General features: G+C 34.5%; 1 protein-coding gene across 1 annotated transcript; it reads right to left on the bottom strand.

The window, feature by feature from the left end:
• Nucleotides 1-1,671: 1,671 nt before the first annotated feature.
• On the bottom strand, nucleotides 1,672-20,652 carry hbp1 (HMG-box transcription factor 1). The gene is given in 11 exon segments (NM_001024431.2): nucleotides 1,672-1,819; nucleotides 3,400-3,541; nucleotides 4,373-4,660; nucleotides 7,313-7,457; nucleotides 7,553-7,709; nucleotides 8,563-8,678; nucleotides 10,959-11,070; nucleotides 15,167-15,290; nucleotides 15,567-15,753; nucleotides 19,162-19,342; nucleotides 20,625-20,652. Coding segments are annotated over 11 exon segments (1,485 nt in total). The 5' UTR covers nucleotides 20,640-20,652; the 3' UTR covers nucleotides 1,672-1,801.
• Nucleotides 20,653-20,666: the final 14 nt, after the last annotated feature.

Raw genomic sequence — 20,666 nt, forward strand, 5'->3', positions numbered from 1 at the left:
GGTGGCACTCCTGCAGCTAAGAACAGGAAACTGAGGCTACAATTCACACAGGCTCACCAAAACTGGACAATAGAAGATTGGAGAAATGTCTCAATTTCTGCTGCCACATTCGGATGGTCGGGTCAGAATTTGGCACAAACAACGTGAAAGTATGGATCCATCCTGCCTTGTATCAACAGTTCAGGCTGCTGGTGGTGTAATGGTGTGGGGGATATTTATTGGCACACTTTGGGCTCATTAGAACCAATTGAGCATCGTTTCAACACCACAGCCTACCTGAGTATTGTTGCTGACCATGTCCATCCCTTTATGACCACAGTGTACTCATCTTCTGATGGCTACTTCCAAGTGGATAACGCACCATGTCATAAAGCGTGAATCATCTCAGACTGGTTTCTTGAACATGACAATGAGTTCACCGTACCCAAATGGCCTCCACAGTCACCCGATCTCAATCCAATAGAGCACCTCTGGGATGTGGTGCAACAGGAGCATCATGGATGTGCAGCCGACAAATCTGGAGCAACTGCGTGATACTATCACATCAATATGGACCAAAATCTCTGAGGAATATTTCCAGGTCCTTGTTGAATCTACACCACGAAGGATTAAGGCAGTTCTGAAGGCTAAATGGAGTCGTCGATAAGTGTATATGTACAAAGTATATAGTATGTAAATGAGAAACACAATCTTAAAGTGTAATAAAAAGAGAAAAAACAAGGATGCTAATGTTTAGGGTAGCGAGTTTAACATTTTATTTATAATATGATACAAGAATAGTTTGTGCAAGAAATGGATGGGAACGTGGACCTGTACAATATTAACAAAACTAAACAAAAAATTGTATTTGTAATTCAATCCAATGGCAAACACACAAAGCACAACACTCAGTTGCTCAGTTTGGCCATGATTGCGTCAAAGGATACATCAAGATCTATATATATTTTTATACACAACATTTCAGCTTGTATACATTTATTGGTTGTATAAGGTTATAGATGAATATAAAGTGCAAAAACAAGAACACTTACAGTGAAGGCATGGCCCTGAAGTGCTGTATGTGACAATATGCGTGTCCTTGTATTTGTGTGCATGCGTGTGAGACTCCTATAATATGGCCGTATGGATAGACTATAACACATGCACACAAGTACGCAGACGCACACACTGAATATGGCCTAGGCTGGACTGGTGTCGTATCAAGTTCAACCACTTTCCAGCACACATCGACGAACTCAACAATTTTCGTCTGTTTGCAATACATCTGAGTCTGTGCAATAAGTTGAGTTATACAAATATAATTAATATGGACAGCTGAAGAAAACAAAAACAAAACATGCTAACGTCTAAATTTCCCCTTTTTACATTTTAAAAATAGACATTATTTGTATTTATATATATATCGCTCCTTCGGCCTCTGTAAAATAGCACCACAGGGTTGCACCTTTCAAGCCTAGAAATATAAAATTACCTGATAGAAGAGCTGAGCGTTGTCTTGCTTTGGAAGAGTAAGGCGTTTTTGTCGTTTTCGAAAAGGATAAGAAAATACATAAGCATTGTTAGTCGACGAGATTACATTTTCTTTTTTAATATCGCATATAATCATACCATGATTTGCCTTTCATTCGTATATTATCTTCTGATGAAGACGTTTTATTGTATTTATTATTCTTTTTTTGTTTTTGTTTTTCCTAAAGCAAGTGCGTGTAGCATCACAGTTGCGGTTTATCATTCTTTTAAGAGAATGTGTGTCGTGTCCGCCTCCCGCCGTCCAGTTCATGTCTCCGTGATCATCCTCAGGCTAGTTTTGCTGTGGGCCCTGAGGAAATGGAGAGGAATGTGTTTTAATGATTCATTTTAATCTGTTCATAACATGTGCATGAGCCAGCGAACATAACAACAGTACTTTAAACAATGGAAGTTTGAAGGCCACATATGAAATAATAAAGTTTCCTGACTTCGTATTTCACAATTTAATTTTTTTTTCTTGTAATTTTAACATTTTAGAATTCGATGTAAACTTGAAATTCTGAAAAGTCTAAATTGTCAAATATATAAACATGCCAACTAGAAAGTTTTGATTTTAATTGTTTTTTCGAAAAGACAAAATTAAGTTTTTTTTTAAATACCTAATTAAAAAATGTTAACTCTATTTCCAAGAAAAAATGGGTATAAAAAAATAAATAAAATTTGAAGTCAGAATTCCAAGATGTATACTCAGAATTTTTTTAATCTGAATTTTAATATAATAGATATAATCTATAATAATACATACAGTTGAAGTCAATTATTAGCCCCCCCCCCCCCCCCCCCCCCCCCCTTTGAATTTTCTTTCTTTTTTAATATTTCCGAAATTATGTTTAACAGAGCAAGAAAATGTTCACAGTATGTCTGATAATATTTTTTCTTCTGGAGAAAGTCTTATTTGTTTTAATTGGGCTAGAATAAAAGCAGTTTAATTTTTTAAAAGCTATTTTTATGGCAAAATTATTAGCCCCTTTAAGCTATATTTTTATTTGATAGTCTACAGAACAAACCATCATTATACAATAAGTTGCCTAATTACCCTAACCTGCCTAGTTACCCTAATTAACCTAGTTAAGCCTTTAAATGTCACTTTAAGCTGTACAAAAGTGTCTTGAAGAATATCTAGTCAAATATTATTTACTGTCATCATGGCAAAGATAAAATAAATCAGTTTTTAGAGACGAGTCATTAAAACTATTACGATTAGAAATGTGTTGAACAAAATCTGCTCTCTGTTAAACAGAAATTTGGGGAAAAAATAAACAAAGGGGCTAATAATTCTGACTTCAACTCTATATGCAACTCCACCAGTCGCTACTCACCCAACCCGCTCTGACCTGTGATCGAACCTGCAATTCTGTCTATGGGAGTCGGTTGCTCTAACAAGGAGGCTAAAGACCAGGGCCTCTAGCTTCTGTCGCTTAAGCATCTTTAGAGGTCAGAGGGTCAGTGGAGTGAGGTGAAATGTAAAGAATCGCCGGTTCGATCCCAGCTCATACTGGGTTGGAAGCAGTAGGACCAGTGGGTTACATAGATATAATCTAAACAAATAAATAGTAATGTAAAATAAATAAATAAATAAAATGTAAATAGTCAGAATTCAAATATTTATTGGCAAAATTCCATGAAGTAAACTTAAAATGAAAAAAGAAAACAAATCTGAATTAGACATGTAAACTCAAAAATGTTAAAAATCGAAGTTCAAGACGTAAACCCTAAATGTAAATTCAAGATGTTTACTCAAAAAATAAAAAATAAAATGAGTTAGAACTTTAGATTGTGAACCCAGATCTTTTAAAAAGATGTTAAATCAGAATAAAAAAAAATCAGAATTCCAAGATGTAAACACAAGATGTAAAAAAAAATGCTAACCGAGTTTGTCCTCTTGCGTTTCCAGCAGTCCGGGTTAAGGCGCTTCTGCTCCTCGGCCAGAGCTTTCGCTTCCATGGTGTACATCCTCCTCTCCTCGTTCTTCATCTTCTTCCATTTATCGCCCAGAATCACGCTGATGGCTCTGAGTGAATAACACGCACAAATCTCATTTGAAGAGAAAAGACTGGAAAAAATGTCACTTTTTAAAGGTTTCACCCAAAAATGACAATTCTGTCATCATTTACTCACTCTCCACTTTTTACATATCTTTCATGCCGAACAACAAAAGAAGATATTTTGAAGAAATATTCAGAGTCCATGACTTCCTTAGTATTTATTGTTTCCTTATTAAATCGAGTAATCAAAGTTCAGTAATCAGAATAAAATGTTTGGGGGTGTACTGTCCCTTTAAGAAATACTTTAGAAAATATGTGACTCAAATGTTTATTTATTTAAATTTTAAAAGCTTACATTCTTCAAAATATCTGCTTTTGTGTTCAACAGAATAAAGAAACTCAAAAAGGTTTGGAATCACATGAGGGTAAGTAAGTTGACAGCATTTCATTGTTTTGGGGTGTACTGTCTCTTTAAGAAATACTCTAGAAAATATAGAACTCATTTTTTTTTCTGTAATATTCAAAGGCAAGTCAAAGGCTAACATTCTTTAAAATATCTTCTTTCGTGTTCAACAGAATAAAGAAACTCACGAAGGTTTGGAATCACGTGAGGGTAAGTTGACAATTTAAATTTTTTGGGTGTACTGTCCCTTTAAGAAAAACTTGTTGTTTTGATGTTTTTTTTTTCCATAATATTTTTAAACATTTTTCAAAATATCTTCCTTCGTGTTCAACAGAAAAAAGAAACTCACGAAGATTGGAATCACATGAGGGTAAGTAAATTGAGAGAATTAAAATGTTGGGGTGTACTGTCTCTTTAAGGAATACTCTAGAAAATATGGGATTCCTCCACTCACCTGTTGTCTTTCCCGGGGTACATCTGTGTGTACTCCACCCTGTACTTCTTGGCAAAAAGCATGAAGGCGTTCATTGGCCGCTTGCACTTTGTGGGCGTGGCTCCAGAGCTCCCTGAGGCGTGGCTGCGCTGTGATTTGCTGCTGGAGGAGTGATGCGTGAAGCCGAGCGCCTCCAGTTTGTCACAGTCGGGACTGACGGCGCCCCCGCTGGACTGAGAGGCGCGGCGCTGGCGGGCCATGCTGCTCAAAACATACACGGCGGACGAGTCCAGAGGCGTGAAGTCGTAACTGTGTGTGTGAGTAGACGATTAATAAAACACTCTTGAGTTTAAGCAAATCAAAAAGGGGTAACACTTTAAAACAATGGTCCAATACTTAATGTATTTACAAACATGAACAAACAATTAGTAATATTTACTGTATTAATACTATTACAGTTAGTAATTTACTACTGTATTAATCTTCGGTGATCTTATTTAAGTTAAATAGCGGATGTTCATGTTACCTCACTGTGCATTAACTAATGTTTACAGGCACAGCTTTGGACTTTAATAATGCTTTAGGAGATGTTGAACTATGATTAATAAATGCTTTAAAAGATAATTCATACTTGATGTTAGTTACCAATGGACCATTATTCTAAAGTGTTACCCAAGAGATGCACAAATGTACCCAAAAAATCATATCAAATGGTTTTTTAAAGCTATTTATCTCGGAAAAAAAGAAGGCCATCCTGACACACACATACACATTAGATGAATTAAAACAGGCTCCTTGTGAATATGTACCCCCGTATACATTTCTGGAGAGTGCAAATTATGTAGCCAGAGCTATTTATGGCTGCATTTCGTCTTAAAAACGAACGCTACAGGGCAGTATGATGCCACCACGGGCTTCTGTTCCCTTTTGCGGTACCACCTGACCGCTTACCTCTGTGTGGGCGGTTTTTCCGCCGTTACCAATTTGCCCAGTGGCTCGCCGTGTAGGTCAGCGGAGTTGACCGCGATGACAAGATTTGAGTTTGGTGAAGAACAGTTCCAGAAAGCAGATCAAACAAAAACCAAAAAAATAAAAATAAACAAGTAAATAACAGGATGAGAACGTGGTAAGATCTGAAATCGTGGTAAAAATTTTTTTTGAGTTGCCTTTGAAAACACTGTTGATTGGGTTTAGGGAAAGCGGTGACCGGGTCAATCGATGCTTTTGAAAACACTAGCGTTTAGAGAAGGTGGTGGGTGTGTTGGATAAGTTGGCTCCGTCAGTCAGTCAGTCGAACGCGGTCTCTGGTGGATTTACGTGAGAACAGCAGGTGTGAAGAGAAACTACCGAAAGAGAGCTACCTCTGGTGGATTCGCGAAAACAAAAACTGCAAAAAAATGTAGCTCCTGGGACATATTTGGCACTCTCCAGAAATGTATACGAGAGTATGTTTCCACAGTAAGCCTGGGTTGATACTAATACTCTGAAAACAAATGCATCTGTTTGTGCAGTTAAAACTCAATATTTAAGAAAACAGTGGTAAAAATTATTCAAAATAAATGAATGAAGTTTGAGAAAGTCAGAATGACAAGTCAGGATGTAAACTCATAAATTATATTTAAAAAAATCTAAATTCAAGACGTAAATGCAAAATAAAATATGAATTCAAAGCTGCATTTTTCACTCCATTCATACGCATATGAATACAGAAAGGATTTCAAGTTTCTATCAAATACAATAAAACGGGTTATAGATGGCAAAAATGCATCCAAAAAGTCAAATCAAACAAAACAAAAAAACATTTTGCTTAAATCATATTTTGAAAATGACAATTAACCTGGAAATCAGCACACATACAAAAAATCTTTCGTGTGAAAAAAAATGCTAATTAAATAAAAATAATTTAATATCTTAAAAGAATTTTTTATTGCCTTTAATTTTTAATTTTATGTTTTGTTTTTATTTAATTAATCGTAATAAGAATATTTATCAAATTATGAGGGGGAAACATTAAGAAATTATATTAAGTTATGAAAATAATGTACAAGTAAAAACATTAATTATTTAAAAAGTAGGGTTTAAATGTATGGTAAATATGACCTGGTTTTTAAATGAACACTGGGAGAAAAAACTATTACAGTTTTTATCATCCTATTTTAATTTATTTTTATTTCTGTTTACTGTTTTAATATTCAGCCATTTCAAAATATTTTTATAAAACATGTTGACCACATTTTATTTTAATGCACTATTATAAAGCTTTAACTATTTCTTATGCCTCAAACTTTCTCCTTATTAATAGTAATTATAGTAGCATTTGGGTTTGATTAAGGATGTAGATTAAGATCAAGCAGAATGTGTGCTGCATAACTACTAATAAACAGCCAATATCTTAATAATTGACAGGTAATAAGCCACTAGTTAATAGTGATAATTGGTTCTTAAACTAAAGAGTTAGTAACATTTTTATTATTTTGCTAACAATAACAGACAAGATGTAAAATGAATCTCTGATGTCCCTCGAGTGTGTGTGAAGTTTCAGCAGTTTTCAAACTCTCTGAAACTGACACTTTTAGGCTTTGATCCTAGTTGTGCATTTTAGTGACTGTTGCTTTAAATTTAAATGAGATTGTGCTATTTTCAAAAGAGGGTGGAGCTACAAATGCCTATGAGTCAGCATAGTGGCAGATTTAAAAACAAGATTAACTTTCTATGCTAATGAGGGAGAGATGGTCACTAGTGGGCGGGGCTTTCCCCCTCTGATGACATGTACAAATGTCAATCAAAGAACATTTGTGATTATAAAAAATACAGTTAATCATTTTTTACCATTAGAGGCTGGCTATATTCACACACTGCTGCTACATAACTGTTTAAACAACTCATAAAAGTAATTTTTGCATAATAGCTCCCCGTTTTATTTTATTTGGATTATTTTGCTAACAATAACAGCAGCTTTACCTCTTGAAAGTATCAAAAACAACAGAGTCGTCACAGTTGATGGCGTCGCGGTGTCCTGGAGGCAAACACAAGTCTCCAACCTGCATGTCGTAACAGGGAATCCCATGCCGAACAACGGTGAGGCTCGGATAGAAAGAAGACCAGCCTAACACACACACACACACACACACATTAGATGATTACTCTGAAAACACATGCATCTTTAAACAATACAGAATAAACACAAACTCCTCCATTTACCTTTATTTTTGACAAAAAAGGGATGGTCCAAACTGCACTCTGCGGTCAGAAGTCCTGCCTCAGGTGAACCGGGGTCAAAGGTTAACTTCAGGACAGACTGACCAAATGAGACGCTCTCCTCAAAGATGACCAGCTTTAGACCATCAGAGCCGTAGCTCTGCAGGATAGACAAACTTGAATCACTAACTAAGCTGCTTATAGGTGAATTCATTGATAGGCAAGTAATATAGGTTTGTGGATTGTCCTTCAATGTAAACAATCTGCAAAGTTGTTCATCAAAAAAAGTATATGATCATTAAAAATACTGTCTCTCAAAAGAGCGAGTCGACTCTAAAATCGCCTTGATTCAGTATAGCTTTGAATCTTTTGTAAGCATCAACATGATCAAAGTAAAATATTTGCATAATCCCCGCCTCCCACAAAATACAAACAAACTAATTGGCCGTTTCATTTCTGAAAAGGAAAACAGACTTGTGCGGCTGACCTATCAGAGCAGGGTTGACCTATGGAAAGGGGAGGGGTTTATAGCCCTTAAAGAGATAGTTCACCCAAAAAATTACCATTTATTCAGTATTTACTCTCCCTCAAGTGGTTTTAAAACGTTGAGATTTTTATTCTGTTGAAAACAAATGCAAATATTTTGAAGAAGGCTGAAACCATTGACTTCCATAATATTTCTTTTCATATTATGGAAGTCAATGGTTACAGGTTTTCAACTTTTTTCAAAATATCTTCATTTGTTTTCAATGGAAGAAAAAAATCTGAAAGTTTTGAAAGTATTTAAGGGTAAGTAAATCATAACAGAACTTTAATTCCCTTTAAGCCCTGAATTGAATCAAACGAACCATATCGAGATAAGTGCAAATAATGATTCTAATACTAAACTCATATTTTGAGAAAAGTTTTCTAATATAAGATGCATTTAAACCAGTTGTAGGGGACTCCAACATATTATTAGGACACTTTAAAATACTTCATGATCTGCTTTTTAAAGGAAGAGCTATGCATACCTTCATTGGGTTGGACTGTGCTTCCCCTTCATCATCAGAGTCTTCATCAGACTCCAGCACATCATCCGCCTCCTGCCACTCCACATTCGGGCCTTTGTGGAAGCGCAGACGTGTTCCTGGAGGAAAATGGTGATTAAATGAATATTAAAGTGCGAAAGCGTCTTTCCATCACAGGATACAAATGAACCATAATTGAGGATTTTTATCCCACAGATCTGACTTTTTCGTTAGACCGGCAATTTGATTTAGCAAAGTAGGGTTTTTTAAGATAGTTGCAACTTTTTAATTGTCAAAATTGATTTATTCTTATTTGACACTCTTCGCTTTTCAGAATACTTTTTTCTCACAACTCTTGACTTTTTCCTTGGACTTCACAAATTTTGTCTTTTCTTTCTTGGAGTTCTGAGGTTAGATCTCACAATCCTGACTATTTCCTTGGAATTCTGAGTTGACCGTGGAATTCTGGTTTACAATATGGAATTCTGTCTTTTTCCCTTGGAATTCTGAGTTTACATCTTGAAAATCTGGATTTGTCCTTTGAATTCTGGCTTTTTTTTCCTGGAATACTGGTTTACATCTTGGAATTCTGGCTTTTTCCTATGTAACTTTGGTTTACATTCTGGCTTTTTCCCATGTAACTTTGGTTTACATTCTGGCTTTTTCCCATAGAACTTTGGTTTACATCTGGTTTACATTCTGGCTTTTTCCCATGGAACTTTGGTTTACATTCTGGCTTTTTCCCATGGAACTTTGGTTTACATCTGGTTTACATTCTGGCTTTTTCCCATGGAACTTTGGTTTACATTCTGGCTTTTCCCATGGAACTTTGGTTTACATTCTGGCTTTTTCCCATGGAACTTTGGTTTACATCTGGTTTACATTCTGGCTTTTTCCCATGGAACTTTGGTTTACATCTGGTTTACATTCTGGCTTTTCCTCCTGGAACTTTGGTTTACATCTTGGAATTCTGGCATTTCCCTTTGGATTTATGTCTTGCCCCCATGGAAATCTAAGTTTACGTCTTGGAATTCTGAGATGACATTTTGAATTTCTGCTTTTATTCTTCGGAATACTGAGCTAACATCTTGGTATTTTGAGTTTACATCTTGGAATTCTGGCTTTTCCCCTTGGAACTTTGGTTTACATATTACAATTTTGGCTTTTCAATTGGAGTTTTGGTTTACATCCTGGAATTCTGGCTTCTTTTTCTCGGACATCTAAGTTTACATCTTGGATTTCGTTTTTTTTTTTCTTTGGAATTATAAGTTCGCATTTTGAAATTCTGGTTTTAATCTTTGGAATACTGAGTTTACATGTTGGAATTCTGGCTTACATATTGGGATTCTGGTTTACATCTTGGAATTCTGGCTTTTCCCTTTGGATATCTGAGTTTACATCTTGGAATTCTGGCATTTCCTTGGAATTCAGAGTTTACATATAGGAATTCTTAGATTGTAAAATTCTGGCTTTATACTTTGGAACACTGAGTTTACATCTTAGGATTCTGGTTTACATCATGGAATTTTGAGTTTACATCTTGGAATTCTGGCTTTTCCCCCTTTGAATTCTGGTCTACATCTTGAAATGCTGGCTTTTTCCCCTTGAAATTCTGGTATCCATATAAGAATTCTGGCTTATTTCCTTGAAATTCTGGTTTACATTTTGGAATTCTGACTTTTTCCCTTGGAATTCTAGTTTGCATCTTGGAATGCTGGCTTTTCCCCCTTGGAATTCTGATTTTACATCTTGGAAGTCTTGCTTTATCCGATACAATTGAGTTTACATTTCGGAATTCTACTTTACATCTTGAAATTCTGGCTTATTTACTTGAATTGCTGGCTTTTGTCCTTGGAATTCTGGTTTTATCCCTTGGAATTCTACGTTTACATCTTAGAATCGAGTTTACATTTTGAAATTCTGTCTTTTTGCCTTGTAACTAAATTTAAAAGTGTATTGTATCTTTTTCCACACAATAAATAATAGTAATTTCATTTATGAAAAAAACTTATAATAATTTTCCTTACAGTTATAAATACATATCTAACAATTAAAAAAATTTATGATTAAAAAGTCCCAATTACCTTTCTGCTTTTTGATTGTGTTGGAAAAAGGCACAAACAATTATGTTTAACCTGAACTTTGGTTGGAATAAACCTTCAGCTCATGTAAGTGAAAACAGACATGTTGTAGGCAGAGAGTGTGATGAGCAGAATTTGCTCTGAGGTCTCGCTGACCCGCCTGTGACCCACAGACACGCCTGTTTTCCCTTTCAGTCGTGCTCATCTGCATTCACAACAGCAGTAGGAGCTGCTCAATACACTTTTTCAAGTCATTCAGAAAAACATTATCCAACACTATCCACACTTCTGTGATCCTGTATATGTGCGAGTCATTACCTTTAAGGAAACAGTGCCAGGCAGTCGAGGGCCAGGAATGAGACCATCCCAGATCATCATCATCAGACAGAGAGGACATACAGAAAACACCCGACTCCGACTCACTGCTGGCCTGTAAAACACCCACAAAACATCTATATTATATCTTATTTGCTCTTCAACTATCAGCTAGAATCCATCATTACCAGTAAATAACATTACAGAGCCATGTGGCTGCTAATTTTATTAGGAAGCGCCACATAATGAATGCTTTCAGTGGAACTGTACAAACGATGGCTTCGTATAGATGCAGTTTTACATAGAGAGGTGCTGTTATCGTTAAATAAAATGAAAATTTGTTTTTGTAAACTAAAATAGGCTGAAATCAATTCTGGTGCATCCTTGTGGACATTTTTTGTGGTCCTTGTGGTCATAATTTCATATATTTAAATATTTCTTTACCTTTCATAACTCTATTGTACGGAACCCCGGAAGGAACGTAGAGGAGGAGAAAAAAATTGGCTGGGTGAAAAAAAAAATAATGGATGAAAGAAAAAAATGGGTGGGAGGAAAATATATATTTCTAAGTTTTTGCGTTCTCTCACAAAGTTTTGCGTTCCCTCGCAAAGATGTTTTGCGTTCCCTCGCAAAGTTTTGCGTTTTCTCGCAAAGATGTTTTGCATTCTCTCGCAAAGTTTTGCGTTCCCTCGCAAAGATGTTTTGCGTTCTCTCGCAAAACTGTTTCTCCACAAACACTTCCTGTTCACTTCACTCACGTAAACCCTCCCGTTTTTGCTGAAATTCTCCCATATTTTACCATTCTATCCTCTTTACATTACTGTGCGCTGATCGTCGCCTTTCACTTTGCAACCTCTGAACCAGTGAATGCATGTTTAATCGCTGACTGACGGACGCGCTTCGTACAATAAACTGATCCCAGATCCGCGTCTGTACGCGCCATTTAAAGGGACACTTCTGTTATCAAACAAGTGAGCAGCAAATGAATCTCATGTTTTGTTTAGTTTGATAACAGAGGTGTCTCTGTAAGAATGCACAGATCAATAATGAAAGCAGTCCATTACTTTAGAAACTGTTTGTGCTCATTTAAGAGAAAATAAGCTGTTTAAAATAAAACATGCAGGACGGAGATGTTTCATATTATTCAGTGTATTTGTCTGTTTAAACATACACCCGCTCCTCTGTAAATGGCGTGTACAGACGCTGATCTGGGATCAGTTTATTGTATGGAGCGCGTCTGTCAGTCAGCGCTTATACATGCATTCACTGGTTCAGAGGTTGCATATGCACAGTAAAGAAAGTGGGTAGAATGGTAAAATACGGGAGAATTTCAGCAAAAACGGGAGGGTTTACATGAGTGCAGGGAACAGGAAGTGTTTCTGGAGAAACAGTTTTGCGAGAGAACGCAAAACATCTTTGCGAGGGAACGCAAAACATCTTTGCGAGGGAACGCAAAACATCTTTGCGAGATAACGCAAAACTTTGCGAGGGAACGCAAAACATCTTTGCGAGGGAACGCAAAACATTTTGCGAGGGAACGCAAAACTTTGCGAGGGAACGCAAAACATCTTTGCGAGGGAACGCAAAACTTTGCGAGGGAACGCAAAACATCTTTGCGAGGGAACGCAAAACTTTGCGAGAGAACGCAAAAACTTAGAAATATATATTTTCCTCCCACCCATTTTTTTCTTTCACCCATTTTTTTTTTTTTCACCCAGCCAATTTTTTTCTCCTCCTCTACGTCCCTTCTGGCGTTCCGTACTATTGTACAATGTGTATAAAAAAATCTCTCAGGAAGTTCAAAACAAAAAGGTTCCCATTTAAACCCATTGAATTCTCAATTTTTCATTCAAATTATTGTCATTCATAAAGTTAGAAATTCGGGCTTTCTTTGTTAACTGGCTTTTGGTTTACTTAGCAAAATATTGACTATTTCAGAAGAATTACATTAATATTTGGCTGATTTGATTTGGCATGTGGGTCAAATAAAATAAAATATCAGAAAAATGTACTTTACAGACATAAAATTTGCAGCAATAAAATATTACGCACACACACACACACATATTTATATATATATATATATATATATATATATATATATATATATATATATATATATATATATATATATATATATATATATATATATATTATTAGCCCCCTGAATTATTAGCCCCCCTGTTTATTTTTTTCTCCAATTTCTGTTTAACAGAGGGAAGATTTTTTTCCAGCACATTTCTAAGCATAATAGTTTTAATAACTCATTTCTAATAACTGATTTATTTTATCTTTGTCATGATGACAGTAAATAATATTTTACTAGATATTTTTCAAGACACTTCTATACAGCTTAAAGTGACATTTAAAAGCTTAACTGGGTTAATTAGGTTAACTAGGCAGGTTAGGGTAATTAAAAAAATAGCTTAAAGGGGCTATTAATTTTGTCTTTAAAATAATTAATAAAAAATAAAACTGCTTTTATTTTAGCCGAAATAGAACAAATCAGACTTTCTCCATAAGAAAAAATATTATCAGACATACTGTGAAAATTTCCTTGCTCTGTTAAACATCATTTTGGAAATATTTAAAAAAGAAATAATCTAAGGGGGGCGAATAATTCAGACTTCATATGTGTGTGTGTGTGTGTGTGTGTGTGTGTGTGTGTGTGTGTGTGTGTGTGTGTATATATATATATATAATTAAATTTTATGTTTCTGATCATTGACGTATCCAAAACTGTAATAATCTTAAACAATCTGCTTTAGCCTTTAATATATTTGGAAAATAGTAGATTCATTATATATATATATATATATATATATATATATATATATATATATATATATACTAAACATCAACACAGTTTCATTATGTAAACAGACTGTAATTAAAATAGTTGAAATCCTTAATATGACCGTTTATCTTTTGTAGTTTTGAAGTAGTACTGGTAAAAATATGTGGTCGGTGAAAGTATAAAAAGTGACCTATGTGTAACTTTTTTAAAAATTGATGCACAAGGGTTAAATAATATGAATATATTCTTTAATTTCAGCTTTTTTCCTTGAAATTCTGAGTTTACATCTTGGAATTCTGGATTTGTCCTTTGAATTCTGGCTTTTTTTCCTGTATTTCTGGTTTACATCTTGGAAATCTGGCTTTTTGCCATGGAAGATTCATTACTATAATTATATATATATATACATTATAATTATACTAAACATCAACACAATTGCATTATGTAAACAGACTGAATTAAAATAGTTGAAATCCTTAATATGAATGTTTGTTTTGTTGTAGTTTTTTAGTAGTACAGGTAAAATATGTGGTCGGTGAAAGTATAAAAAGCGACCTATGTGTATAGGACTTTTTTTAAAAATTGATGCACAAGGGTTACATAATATGTATATATTCTTTAATTTCAGCTTATTTCAGTTAAAAAAACAAACATTTTTCATTAGTAGATTAATAAACATTAAGGTCATACTTTATTATAAGTACTATCCTCTCTATTAATAAACTATTAACTATGACTTTTGCTTCAATAAGCTCCTAATTTGCTGGTTAAAAATAGTTATTAAGGTAGTTGTTGGGTTTAGGTATTGGTCGGATCAGGTATGTAGAATAAGATCATACTTTATCAGTACTTTCTTTCTAATAAACAGTTCATATCTTAATAATAGTCAGGTAATAAGTTAGTAGTTAATAGTAAGGATTGTTACTTAAACTAAGGTGTTGCTGAAAATATGTTTGTATTCTTTCATTCCAGTAAAATTCTCATTTCAGTAAAAAAAAAAAACTAATTTGGGGTCCAACTTTATTTTAAGTAGCCTTAACTAATATGTACTTAGATAATAATTGGTTATTGTGTAAATACATTGTACTTATGCTTGATTGAATTCCTGCATGTATTCACATATGTAATTAATTTCTTTAATTACATTTAGATTTACATCGTTTACCATCCCTTACACCTTAAACCTCCCCATACCACCAAACTAGGTTCAAACTCTTCCCATATCCCACTGCAATGCATTATAATCACAGTAAGTACATTGTATTTATATTTTGATGTAAGTATGTGGTAGTTAATTACTTTTAATATCAAATGGAAGCAAATTTTAAGACCACAACTCTCCTGAAACATCTTAACCCTTTTATAAAATGACAGTCAGGTATTCGTTTGTGACAGTATTCGTTTGTGTGTGTACCCGTGTGCGGCGGCGTTCTCTCATGTGGCTGCGGGCAGGGCTGGGGGCGCTGCTGGAAGACAGAGGAGGCCTAGCATAGGAATGTAAACTGCTACTGCTGGAGAAGATGTGGACAGGAGAAGACCTGTAATGATGACAGTACATCGTCGGTATTAATATAGTACAGTACATATGTCAGTAATTTAAGCATGTGTGTACTGCTTATATTTATTATGTATATATAAATACACACATGCATGCACATTTTTGAGAAAATGTCCATTTACATTTAGATATAATACACTATTGTATTTAATTGTACAAATATTATACACAAATAACAACAACACTGATGAAAAGTTGTTTCACAGTACACAATTTAGGATCTATATTAGTGTGCAGCTGTATAGGATGTGCTGACCGGGTGTGAGGGGCGTTCTGGAGCAGGGGGCTTTGGGGGCTGGTGGCGATGTTGGCCAGTTCGGTCAGCCAGTTTGTGTGCGAGTCACTGCCGGGCCCTTCCTCGTGATGAGACACACCTGGAGCCACCTGGAACACGCCGGGGGCCAACTGGTCATCCTGCACCTCCTGCAGCTCAGGCAGGTCATCTGTGAGGCAAAAGTAAGTTAGGGGCTGTTTACACATATAATATAATGCGTTTTTCCTTTCCAATGTGCTCCTTTCCTATTGTTTTTCAAAGTAAACACGTGCTTGATGGACATATTTGACCATTAGGAAGCACCGCACAAGTGAGCGCAGTGTTTTTTTAGATGCAGTTGGTGAACTATAGTCATTTTAAAGTGCTTATCTCACTATTAATAAGCTATTAACTATGACTTCTGCTTCAATAAACCCCTAATTTGCTGCTTATAAATAGTGATTAAGGTAGTCATTGGGTTTAGGTATTGGTCAGATCAGGGATGTAGAATAAGATCATACTTTATCAGTGCTTTCTTTCTAATAAACCGTTCATATCTTAATAGTCAGTCAATAAGCCATTAGTTAATAGTAAGAATTGTTACTTTAACCTAAAGTGTTACTGAAAATACTGTACTGTTTATATTCGTTCATTGCTGCTTATTTCAGTTTAAAAACAAAACTAATTTGGGATCCCACTTTATATTAATATGTTCTAATACAGGGGTCACCAATCCTGGTCCTGGAGGGCCGGTGTCCCTGCAGGGTTTAGCTCCAACTTGCTTCAACACACCTGCCTGGATGTTTTAAGTATACCTAGTGAGACCTTGATTAGCTTGTTCAGGTGTGTTTGATTAGGGTTGGAGCTAAAATCTGCAGGACACCGGCCCTCCAGGAACAAGTTTGGTGACCGCTGTTCTAATATGTGCCTTTCTACATGGTAGTTACCTGATCTCTAATCTGGTGTATACATATAGTTTTAACAGCTCATGTGTATAAAAGAAGAAGATTTATAGCGAATAGTGTCTTATTGGTCTGATTAATCTACTATACATTCAACAAACATACATTATTCTTTAAGGCAACAACATATTATTCAGGCACTATATTCAAACTCTTCATCTTTTGGTGAAAATTCACTTTTTTTTATTAAAATGATTTTAAAAAATCTTTATTAAACAATGATCTTTACAAAGGTAAATGAAGAACTGGTGGTTTCAACAAGTATGGTGTTAATAAAGGGTCATGTTTTATGTATTTGAGGTGAAGAGAGAGTGAGCAAACTGTTTGTAGTTTATAATAGCATTGCTTGAATAAGCCGAGGCCTGCAATTCATCTTTCATAGCATGAGATTTTAGACTGATTTATTCATGTTTTACTTTAAAAAAAAATTGCTAATACCAAAATATTGACACACGTGTAACCAAGATGGCAGCCTTTTTTGTGCTTTATATAATGTTATTCTGCCCTACAGAACCCCTTACCTGTTAGTTTTCAGGCAGATGCAAAAATACCCTGCATGCTTTCTATAACATATATCTATATATACTCTATATACAGTAGTTCTTACCCTTTTGCTGCTTTATTTGTATTAGATGACTTACTTTTAAAGGATATTTTAAGCATGTTTTCATTTCATTTACAAAAGTAATCTAAAAGTTATCTGATTACACTTAAAATGCATAATGTAATTACTACAGTTTTATCGTAATTTTGAATCCGTAAAATGCTTACATTTTTAAGCAGACTAATCTGTATTAGATGACTTAATTTTAAATGATATTTTCATGCATGTTTTCATGCATTTTCAAAAGTAATCTGAAGGTAATTAGATTAAACCTCAGATGCGTAATTACTACATTTTTCATGATGCAATTTGGAATCAGTTAAATGCTTAATTTGTTTTAGATCTCACTGTTAATTTTGAAGGATATTCTTATGCATGTTTTTATCACATTAGTAAACTAAAAGTAATCCGATTACATCTAAAATGCATTATGGAATTACTATATTTTTCATGTAATTTGGAATCAGTAACATACTTAAATGTTTAAGTGGTCATATTTATTAGATGAATATTCATTTTAAATAATATTTTAATGCATGTTTTCAATGCACTTACAAAAGTAATCTAAAAGTAATCCGATTACACCTGAAATGCATAATTACCTAAATGCATTATTACTACATTTTCTATGATGCAATTTGGAATCGGTACCATGCTTCAATTTTTAAGTAGACTAATTTATTAGAAGAATGTGCATTTTAAAGAAAATTTTTAAGCATGTTTTCATTGCATTAACAAAAGTAATCTAAAAGTAATTAGATTACACCTAAAATGCGTAATTACTACATTTTTCATGATGTAATTTGGAATCAGTTACATGCTTAATTTAAGCAGACTAATCTATATAAGATGACTGTTAATTTTGAAGGATATTCTTATGCATGTTTTCATTACATTTGCAAAAGTAATCTAAAAGTAATCCGATTACACCTAAAATGCATAAAGTAATTACTACATTTTTCATGATGCAATTTGGAATCAGCAACATACTTCAATGTTTAATTAGACTTATTTATTAGATAAATATTCATTTTAAAGGATATTCTTATGCATGTTTTACAAAAGTAATCCCATTACACCTAAAATGCATAATTACCTAAATGCATAATCACTACATTTTTTATGAAGCAATTTGGAATCAGTAACATGCTTCAATTTTAAGTAGACTAATTTATTAGAAGAATGTGGTAGAAGAAAAGGTAATCGGATTACACCTAAAATGCACAATTACTACATTTTTTATTATGTAATTTGGAATCAGTTACATGCTTAGACTAATCTATATTCGATCACTGTTAATTTTGAAGGATATTTTTATGCATGTTTTTACATTTACAAAAGTAATTTAAAAGTAATCAGATTACACATGAAATGCACAATGTAATTATTTTTTTTACCTTGTAATTCGGATTCATTAAGATAATAAAACTTGTAAGTAGATTCATGTATTAGATGACAGTTAATTTTAAAGAATATTTATATGCATGTTTTCATTGCATTTGCAAAAGTAATCTAAAAGTAATCCGATTACATCTAAAATGCATTATGTAATTACTATATTTATCATGCAATTTGGAATCGGTAACATACTTAAATGTTTAAGTAGGCATATTTATTAGATGAATATTCATTTTAAAGAGTATTTTAATGCGTTTTCAATGCATTTACAAATGTAGTCTAAAAGGGATTCGATTACACCTAAAATGCATAATTACTACATTTTTTATGATGCAATTTGGAATCAAAAAGATGCTTCAATTTTTAAGTAGACTAATTTATTAGAGGGATTTGCATTTTAAATGACATTTTAGGCATGTTTTAATTGCATTTGCAAAAGTAATCTAAAAGTAATCCGATTACATCTAAAATGCATTATGTAATTACTACATTTTTCATCATGCAATTTGGAATCGATAACATCAATTATCTAGTAGACTAATATGATTCCAATAAGTATTAGAAAATGTTTGCACTTGAATTTTTATTTATTTTTTTATCAGATGTATGTTTATCAAAATGTATAGCTCATTACCATACTCCATTTGGCTCTCCTTAGCAGGGCAGCCGGGTGAAGAGGGCAGGTGCTCATTGCACTTGAGCAGGTCAAAGGCCTCGTCCATACCTGAGCTCTGAGCCTGGACTTCCTGAACTCTCTGAGGGACAGACTGACTTTTCACTTCCCACACCATATTATGACATGTCAGCTGGGCTGGCTGCAAAACACAAGAGAGCAGCTCAAAGTGAAAGCAAAACGGGTAGGTGGTTTCCAAAATGGCTTACATGCTGGTTTTTATTTGGGGTCGGTTTTGAATGAATGAAACGAAAGAATGAATGAATGCATGCAGGAGAGCAGAGGGAAAAAAACACTCTGGAACATCACAGCTTGTTCTGCTGGGTGTTGCGCAATATGTTCTTTACTGCTGTTAGGTCACGTTGAGCGCTTGAAGATTCATGTAAAATCAACTGAGAGGCATTTAAAAGACGTGAATCCTAGATTCGTCATGTTTAATAACGCGTTTTGTTTGTTGCGGACACACTGCGCCCGATTTTGTAAAGCGCGGTCACGTGACCTACATTGCACGCAAGGCTTGTTTATAAACTTTTTCTGGACTTCGCGCATGCGCAGCGCAGCTCATTCATTCATAACTGCGTAACAACGGGAGATCAATAACAGCGATAGATTGCGCTATAAAATTAATCATAAGTTTTGAAAATCACAGATTGAAGTCTCCCCGTTCGATTCAATCAAAAATATGTCCGTTTTAATTAATTGTAAGCTTTATTCAAAGACATTTTATTCACTCGACGGTTTCAGTTTTTCACACAGGAAGAAAATAAGATTTTTCTGCTTTCGCGAATAAACGCGGAACAAGATAGACTAAAGCGCGTATGTGTTTTAGTTTATTATTGAGATGTTAGCACAAATAATGTCGCTTTATCAGCACAGCACGAGAACAATAACTTCAACACGGCTGTTGCAACAATACGAAGGTCTTTGTTTAAAAAAAATCGCCCAAAATTACTTAACAACTTGAGCATTTCATAAAAACATGCCTTATATAAGCTATCCAGCTGTCAGATGTTCAATCCATGTCATTAAATGCTTAAAACTGAACTCAGATGTCCACGGTGCGAGCTGTAAACAAAAGAATGTCAACAAGTTGAGACATGGTACATTAAGTCCTTCCTTTTCCCCCACTGCAATGAATGGAGACCCTGTTTCCTTCGGGGCTTTATTGAAAAAAGACAATGGTTTAGTTTAATTATTGCCTCTATGGAGAGGTACTGCATTACTAAACCACAAGGAAAACAACAAACGTCACAGAGAGAAAAAACATCAAGAATAAAGTTGCGATTTGCAATCGAAATAATGAATGACAGTCTTTTTTCTCCTCGCGGTCGAAACCGTCGCCGTCTAAAATAGTCGCAGAAAATTTAGCTCATTGACTTTACTGTTTCATTTCGTTGTAATATTTCAACAACTTTTTTACTTACCAAACCTGTCGCCATTACCGAGTATCTCTGGCATTCTCAGCG

The sequence above is a fragment of the Danio rerio genome, chromosome 25 (genome assembly GCF_049306965.1).
Source record: "Danio rerio strain Tuebingen ecotype United States chromosome 25, GRCz12tu, whole genome shotgun sequence".
In the NCBI taxonomy this organism is placed as follows: Eukaryota; Metazoa; Chordata; class Actinopteri; order Cypriniformes; family Danionidae; genus Danio; species Danio rerio.